Raw genomic sequence first — 9,362 nt, 5'->3', positions numbered from 1 at the left:
TTTTGTATAGGAATTGTAAGTGACGGACTATTATGTGTTGGATATGATCGAGGCATATTACTACATTTTTTGTACTTGTGTATAGATGTGGCTATACGCCCCGCTATAATGAGGTATATTCATACGTGTCACCAGCGATTCGATCAGTCCCGTGTGCCCACGAAGCATGAACTAATCTTTCAATTATCGTAAATTATCTGTGTTTCTCTGGGGCTTATAACAATTACACTTCACTACAATAAGTGACAGGCCCTACTGTTGTTAATAAAAATGTAGTTGATCGTTCTCGTTGTTTTGTTTATTGGTAAACGAGAGAAAATAAATAACAGATGAAAGGTTTTCTTCTTTAAAAATCTTAACTGCATGAAAGCCTGTGAAATCCTCACGGACGTACAGCAAATCCCTCACGCCCTTGGCCCCAAGGATTATATATTAATCCTTGCTTGGCCCTGACAGCCATGTCGGTGGACCAAGACGCAACAGCAACACATCCGATCACGACCACGCACTCACTCGCTTGTAATGCCAACATCCGATGATCCTCGTGCCTGCTGAAGCCCTTCCGCCGGCGGGCCGGTTTGACTTCAGTGACTTGTATTATGGCCGGAAGACTCTGGTGGTGATGGGCATTAACACGCCCAGCTGAGAAAAAATAGCAGAGAAGTTTCAATTTTGGTAATCTGTTTGCTTATCCGAAGAAAAGTTTACAGTTTTGATGCAGTGTACGTAATATTCTTCTTGATGCTCTTTGATATGTTTTACCTAAGTATTCTGCAGGCCGCGGCGACAGGGGAGCAGCAGGAGGGCCTTGATAGTTGATACCCTGGGCCTGCATGCCTTCCTTATCTCGATCGTTATCTCCTGGCGTTTGGGAGGAGAGCTGGCCTGGGTGAGTTTTCCCCTCTCATTTGTGATGTAATAGAGGACACAGCTGCCGTAATTAGTTATCCTGGCATGAAATATAAGGGTGATTCACTTGGGGTTAATGTTATTTGTACGAACAGTAAAAAAAAATTTGCCTAATTTTGTGTTATCTCCTTGATCAGTTAGGGCAGGCACGCCCTGTCAGCTCGGCTCGCACATCTATATACGGTATTATTGTAGGAGTACACCAGTCTAGAGATGGCTTTTCTTACCCTGACCATTAGAAAGAGCTCCGCATTCTGAGTAAATTCATCCCCATAAACACCCCTCGGAAATCATTTATAACGGAGGGAGGGAGGGAGGGCGGTCAAGGCCAGGACGTGACACACGACCGCTCTGATGGTTTTAGGTTAGGTTAGTGTTAGGTTAGGTTAGTTTTAGGTTAGGTTAGGTTAGGTTAGGTTAGGTTAGGTTAGTGTTAGGTTAGGTTAGTTTTAGGTTAGGTTAGGTTAGGTTAGGTTAGGTTAGGGTTATGTTTAGTTTAAATGCACCTGTGTGGACGAAACTAGTTTTTTCTGGTAGATTTCGGTCTGTTTTGAATGAATGTGCTCTAAATTTTTTATCGCAAATCATTAGTCTCTTGGTTGGAAGGGGGGTAAAAAAAAACTAGTTTCGTTCGGAAATGCGAGACTGGTTAAGTGCTACAAATTTACCCTATATACTTTACAATAAGCTTGTGTGCCCTTTGAAAAGATACCTCGCGTTTTACATTAACTCACGTGTGATTACCCTTGTTTCTGAAGTCTGAATGATTTATTAGGCTACGATATGCTGCTGTTTTAGTGGTTATGGGTTACTGTTATACCAGTGATAAGTTGGATTAGGCTGGGATTCTGTAACCTGTTAGTGTTGGGCTAAGATCGAGAATGCATGGCAGGGTATGGGTTCAGTATTGGACCAGTATACTGTCTTAAAATTGGTGTAAATCTGAAGTTTTGAATTAGTGAGGGGAGGTAACTGAACCTCCCTTCCTGTGTGGTTTTGTTGATACTTGGAAAACTAACCCTCCAGTTCCTCTTACACTAAGTAATGTATCTGCAGTCTTGTCATAGAAATAGAATCAGGACTATCAGCCCACATTTGAAGCTCACATCAGCTCACATCAGTTTGAAGAATAAAGTTGATCTTGAACAATTACACCTCTGCCCACACACAAAAATTGTTTCTGCACTGCATAGGACACATATTGTAAATTGCATGTGAAGGTTTTAAGGTGCAGTCAACCATAGTTATTGCACAGACCATCATTGTTGGTAGAGGTGCCTCACAGAAATAAGTTAGTAAGGATTACATTAGTAAACCATCACCACCATAGACAGTAGGGAGTGGGTAGAAAGGCTGCAGGCAGTGCTGGACTGGGTAAGGACAGAGTAGCCCATATCCCTAACATTGTAATGATACTTTGTCATACATCAACTTGTTTCTGAAAATAAATATGTAATGACCAACCTGATACAGAAAGGACCCCACTATCCTCTGGACCCATGACTCATTGTAGGGTAAATTTTAAGAGGTGGCCGTCTCACCTCCCTGGTCACAGGTTCCATTCTACTGTTGTGAAGGTTGTTGTTGTTAACTACTATGAATCATTTCAACCCCTTTTTGCTTCATCTCTTACTAAATCACCTTCCTCAAGGTTAGGCGTTCTGTACTATCGTATACGCCAGTTCTTCTCCCCCACACAGATACAACCATCTCGAGGCCAATTGTACTACCAAGAGCAGTGGAGAGGCCCTACGTACAATGCTACAAATGTGCTGGAGATAATAAATCAAGGGATTGTACCAAGGCTGAAAAGAAATGCATAAATTGTATGAGGTACAAGAAGCCTGAAATTAATCACTCAGCAAATGGCCAGTGTTGTGTAGTTTGCAGACTAAAATTGAAATAATTCGTGACATAACTGATGATGGCTACTAGTATTCAAAACTCAAAGATAAACTGTGTCTGTTAAATGTTCAGTGAGTTGGAAATAAAACGTTGGGTATTTGTGATACTTTAAAGGAAAAGATCTTGATATTCTAGTGATAACTGAAACATGGTTTAATGAGTATGATAATGACAAAGTTATTGAAATGACAACAGTAAAGCACTGAAGACATTCATTCACTAAATTCTACGATGTTACAAACATGTGCCCTCCCTGCGGAGGGCTGCGCTGGCACCTGAGCGGGGCCTGAAACCTCATCAACGGTACATGGTAGACATTGAATTATATTATCTCCCCCAAAATGGGAAGAGGATAAACTTAAGGAAACGTTAGAGCACAAATTTATCCAAAGGGAAAGGTAAATCTGTGCCATGACCAGGATGATTCAGAAAAGGTTCCAAAATCCTCAGGGTCAAGAGGACATCTCTTTGAAGGCAACAAATAGGTACTTTCCTTGATAAAGGTAGCTATTATACAGTACATACCGTACCAACCCATGCATTACTATGCCAAAAACAATACAGAAAACATAAGTTGTAGCATCTGTGGGGACTTCCAACTTACTACTCAGTAATCTCCTTGATAATTATTTCCCTGCAAAAATTTATGCTGTTTTTTTATGATAATTTCCTGCCTTCAAAATTCAGACCATTGGAATTTTTGGATTAGTGTAATTTGAGTTAATTGATTTTTACTGTAGTAAAGTCAGTGTAATGTGGTTATTGAAGCATAAGAATATGAATTAGACTATGGGTAATAAATCAAGAACTTTAAAGTTTCAAGACTTGATTTTAGTAATAATCAATTACTAATGATTTTTTTGACAGGTAGTAGAGGTAGAGTGTCACCCCAGCATTTCAACTCTCTTCTGAAGCAGCAGCAACAGCAGCAGACTTCTGATAAAATGTTGACATCTCAGAAGTATGACTATTTCCTTGTGCTTGATTTTGAGGCAACATGTGATAAAGGGAAACGTATTAAGCCTCAGGTAAAAGGCAAATTTATTTTCTAAATTTATGACTACACAAATCAATCAAGAGTTGCTAGTCAGGTTTATTTAACATAAATCACTTGTCAATAAAAGATCATTTCAGCTCACAGGATGTGAAATAAATCAGTTAACTAGCATTATGTTAAATTAGACAAAAAAATTCATGTTTGACTATTATATATCTTTATGATGTCACTGAGTTTTGAAATTATTGAGCTGTCAGTATTAATTTTTTATAATTATTTGCCCTTTTTTTCTTATTATATTTGATAATTTTATACTTTCAGGAGATCATTGAGTTCCCAGTACTGAAGGTGAATGCTAAGACATATCAGGAGGAGAGCAAATTTCGGCAGTTTGTGCGGCCAACACATAACCCAAAACTCACTGACTTCTGCACTGAGCTCACCAAGATACAACAGGTTGTGTTGACATCCAGTTTCATGTGCAGTATATTTTTACCCATATCTTTAGACTTGGAGTTCTGTTACAGTAAAGGCCAGACTACAGCAAGGTTAGAGAGTAGGTGGAGCTCTAAAATTCCTCATAAATAAAGGGCAATAGGTGTTTAGGAGATATAGAGTCTCAATAAAAGAATCTTGGTGTTGAGTTAATTTTGCTATGTGGAAGGAGAATGTTGTCGAAGCATGAGTCTGAGGTGAGGTTCTCATTTTGCAGCATGAGAAATTCATCTAAAGCTGGGGGAGAAATAAGCTTTGCTGTGGTCAAGAATCTAACCCGGACCATCAAAATAAGAAGCTACCACTCTTCCCACATGGCCAATATGGTATCCCATGGCTAAGTGTGAAATTAGGTGTTTTTTCATGTTGGCCAAGTCATTACATGAGCAAAAAGAGAGATCAAGGGAGAACAACTGAAGTGAACAGACTCAAGAATAGTGGCATTTGTACTGTATACAATGTGAGGATTCAAGAGGCTGAGGTATTATATAGTATAGAACACTAAAATCAGGTGACTGATGAAGGAAGTGAAATGAGTTTTTATTATTATTTTAGTAGAACCTCACCAGTAACATTTAATTGGTGCCTGATCTGTTATAATGGAAAATGTTACATGCATGATATCAAAATGCATGTATAAAGGATTTATTTGTGATGCCACCACAGAACTTTCTACATGTTTCTCCCATATGAATTCCTCTTATCCCTTCTATTTTTACCCAAATAATAAGAATCACTATTGAACCAGCATAGGAAATATGAAAATCAACTTTAAAAGGTTGAAGAGGTGTTTGCGTAATATTCTTTCCAAGGCTTGCACGTAGAGGCTGCCGTGGTGTGCCAGTGGCTCCGTCCCCCTCTGGCCTCCCACACCCAACTCATGTGACTTGGGATTCAGAGACGATGCATGATGTATTGTGGGTAAAAGAAATGCTCATTTACCTGTCCCTAGTATTGTTTCTTAAACTTGGTTCCCTTGGTTACCAAATAGCAAAGAAGTTTTCATGGTCTGTGGCTTAAAGTGGTGTAAGTACTGGTGTATGATACTTTTGCCTCTGTAACCAGCAATTGTAAGGGTTGGTTTTGACAGGTTTGGTAATGTGTTAACGGAAGTGGGTGTGCCAGATGTGAGGCCACGGTGAGGATGATGCCAGTGGGATGACAAAGTAGCTTCTATATATACACAAACTTCACGACATTAATCACATCAAACATTTCATTAACTCCTTTAAAAAGTGAGTTGTTTAATACTCATGTTGAGTAAATCATGATTATTATTATTTCAGTAAAAGAGTAGTGATTGGACAGCTTCAAGTGGTAAAAATGGGTGATTGTCTTGGGGTGACAGCACCTATAAACCCTTCATAAATTGCAGGCAGAAGTCATCAAGATGGCAGCAAACAAATGTTATCGAAGATGTTCTCAGATGCTTCTTTCCAGCAAATTATCTGTTATTGAAAAGAATTTAAATGCTAGTGTAAAAACTTGGTAGCTACTCTAACTTGCTGTTGTTATTGAAAAGGTTTTTTTAAAGTTGTTTCTGCATGGTGAGATCCTATTTTATTATATAACTATTTTGTATTATTTAATTTTTGCCATTACTATTATTGTTATTATTATTGTTGTTATCATTATTATTATTATTATTATTATTATTATTATTATTATTATTATTATTGTTGGTATTATATCGTTGTAACTGATGCGTATTTTAATTATTATTTTAATCTGTTATTTTAGGAAGATGTAAATAAGGCAAAGCCATTTGAAGAAGTGTTTGAGGACTTCAAACAATGGATGGAGAATGATGTTGGACTGGACAAGGAGTTTCTGTTTGTGACGTGTGGTAATTGGGATCTGCAGACAATGCTGCCGTCCCAGTGTACCCTCTGCAACATACCCGTCCCTTACTACTGCAAAACATGGCTCAACATCAAAAAGGTTACTTTTGTTGTCTTTCTCAGGAAGTCCATGTGTAAATCTATAAATCTATAATCTTTATTCTGGTACAGGTAACTCGATTTACGCGAATATTGTGTCCATGAAGAGGTCGCGTAAATCAAAAACAATGTAAATCAAACAAGAGGTAGGTTTCTATTGAAAAATAAATATTCATTCAGTGGAGAGAGAGAGAGAATTTCCATATCACTGAGGTATCCACTCAGGCACTCAGTCTCAGCCTCACTCGTGTGAGGAAGAAATGAGGGACACCATGAGCGACTGGCTAGTATTGGTACCGGTACCGAGCAGACTGGTACCGGTACCGTACCGTATAGCTGGTACCGTTATTACCGGTACTGGTACCGGTACCTGCCCACCCCTATTGTTGAGTAGCGTGGCAGCGTAGGTACTGTATTGTTGGCGCGCGGGAAGAACTGAGCTCAGCTGTGTGGCCGCGGCGCTGTGTGAGTCCAGTTGCGTGAGACATCTGGTGGCCACTCCATAAAATATCGCGTATAAGTGAAAAAAAACATGTAAATTAAACATTTATTTGGATTTTGGACCCCGCGTTATTTAAAAAACGCGTAAACCAAATTCGCGTAAATCAAGAGTTACCTGTATATGATGCTCCGGGTTCCCATAAGGGAGGGGTATAGGTTTTCTTTCACATACACCTTATTCTGAGGAACTTCGGCCCTTTGCCACATTTACCCTCTATATAAATCATTTTGAAATTTTGTCCTACTCAGGTTAATAAAGTTAATCAAGTAGCTCTTTAATCACAGCAAAACATCTTTTCTAATAATTGAACTGAAAGCATCACATATAGGATAAGTTGCACTATTTATATCCAGCAAAACATCCCTTCAATGACCCTTTCTTTTTTTCTTTCAGTCATATGCCATCAAGAAAAAGGAATATGTGAATGGGATGTTGCCCATGCTAGAGGGGCTGAATCTGACACACGAGGGTGTTCTCCACAGTGGTTTGGGTGAGTGGCTGGCTGGTGAAGGAGTGGTGCAATGGGAGTGGTGAAAAGTAATATAGCTCTCTCTCTGTCTCTCTTAATGCTTCTCTTTAGACTAAAGTAATACAAAAGGCACCAAAAACACGGTGGACAAGTTGCAAGTGTGGTATAGCAAACAAAGCCATTAAGAAAGTAAACACCATAAGGTTAATTATTTTTTTCACACGCACACACAAAGAAAAAAAAATCACAGCATGCATAATGTAAGCTATCACAAACCTAAAATACATTGATACTCATATGAAACCAATCAATAATGTGAAACAAGGTTTTAAGAAACAACAACAAAAAAAAAGGAAAACATACAAATAATGCTAAATGATAACCCCAATACCAAGCTATTGAATCACACTATTTGGCTCAGATGCAGACTTATTATTTCACTGTTTATTCCTTAGAGATACATAGGGATTCTGTAATTTTTAAATGTGAATTTAAGTTCCTCAACAGTATTTTTAGATAACTTTCCCTAATTACATGGTAATTCTTGAGTGATGCCTAATTATGGAATAATCAGGATTTACCTGCGGGCTGCATGTTCCAAACAAGAACCCATTGTGCTCAGATATTTTAATTCCTTAGTTCCTAATAGTGGAACCAATATACTTACATACTTGTATTTTTTTCCAGATGACTGTAGAAATATTGCCAAAATTTTGAAGGCTCTTGCTGACCTGAACTGTCGGTTTCTGCCAACTTATTCCATTGAGTGACTATGCTGTGTCCAGGGGAAGGGGCATACGTGTTACATCACATACAGATGCACTAGTCGTTGATGACCATTTATATATATGGTACTGTATGTATATATACACACACAGCTCTTCTGGACAGAGTGGAGTCTAAGGCTCTTCATCTCATCAGCTCTCCTCCTCCTACTGATAGCCTTCCACCTCCTAGATTCTGTCGCGATGTTGCTTCTCTTTCTATCTTCTATCGATATTTCCACGCTGACTGCTCTTCTGAACTTGCTAACTGCATGCCTCCCCCCCTCCCGCTGCCCCACTGCATGCGACTTTCTACTCATGCTCATCCCTACACTGTCCAAACCCCTTATGCAAGAGTTAACCAGCATCTTCACTCTTTCATCCCTCACACTGGTAAACTCTGGAACAACCTTCCTTCATCTGTATTTCCTCCTGCCTACAACTTTAACTCTTTCAAAAGGAGGGTATCAGGACACCTCTCCTCCCGAAATTGATCTTTCTTTCGGCCACCTCTTTTAATTCTTTTTTGGGAGCAGCGAGTAGCGGGCTTTTTTTTATTATTATTTTTTTTTGTGCCCTTGAGCTGCCTCCTTTGTAAAAAAAAAAAAATATATATATAAATATATATATATATATATATATATATATATATATATATATATATATATATATATATATATATATATAAATATATATATATATATGCAAATGCTCAAATGTCATAATTTTGAGCAACAGATTGTTGAAGTTAGTGAAGAAGTTATTCAAGTCTCCCATGTAAAGTACAGTTCCTTTAATTACTCCTCCACATATTTTTTTAAATCCAACAGTTTAAGCTGAAATTACTGAATCCATTATTCTCCTTTATTATAATTAATTTCATTTAGTTTATGTAAATCAAGTTTTGTATTCTTAGTTGAACTGAGATAGGTACATATTTGCCTTTCTCGGGTTTTGTCCTTCCTGTTCCTGTCGCTGAGATAAACAAGTCTCACCAAGAAGAGAGATCGAGCAGCCACCAGCCTTTCTCTACCCTCTGTTCACCTCCAGATTATAGCCACGGTGTTGATATTCAACACAGATCTTTTACTGGTACCTGTTCAATCACCACTGACATCTGTCCCTCACCACAATGTGTGTAATTTATTATACATTCTCAGTTCCCTTGCCCCCACCCTACCCCATCCCAGGAGTATGAGGCCTCAGTCTCCAGGTGTTGAGACACTTCTGATTGTACCTGAGAGTTCTCTGCTGACTTTTGTACAATATTTTTCAATAAAAGTTTGCCAAATATTGGCATTTTTTCCACCCATGTATCACATAAAATATAAGGATATTGACCCAAGGTGAGAGTTGTAAAAATATTGTGCCTATCTTCTCT

General features: G+C 38.5%; 1 protein-coding gene across 1 annotated transcript; it reads left to right on the top strand.

The window, feature by feature from the left end:
• The first annotated feature begins 591 nt into the window (after positions 1-591).
• LOC127010407 (ERI1 exoribonuclease 3-like) lies at positions 592-9,274 on the top strand. Its single transcript, XM_050884450.1, has 6 exons — positions 592-722; positions 3,682-3,842; positions 4,133-4,267; positions 6,047-6,247; positions 7,142-7,238; positions 7,905-9,274. The coding sequence occupies exons 1-6, from the start codon at positions 716-718 to the stop codon at positions 7,985-7,987; spliced, it is 684 nt and encodes a 227-aa protein (XP_050740407.1). The 5' UTR covers positions 592-715; the 3' UTR covers positions 7,988-9,274.
• The last annotated feature ends 88 nt before the right edge of the window (positions 9,275-9,362 follow it).

Source organism: Eriocheir sinensis, chromosome 43 (genome assembly GCF_024679095.1).
Source record: "Eriocheir sinensis breed Jianghai 21 chromosome 43, ASM2467909v1, whole genome shotgun sequence".
NCBI classification, from domain to species: Eukaryota; Metazoa; Arthropoda; class Malacostraca; order Decapoda; family Varunidae; genus Eriocheir; species Eriocheir sinensis.
The sequence above is the reverse complement of the archived record's forward strand: the minus strand, read 5'-3'. Positions and strand labels throughout refer to the sequence as shown.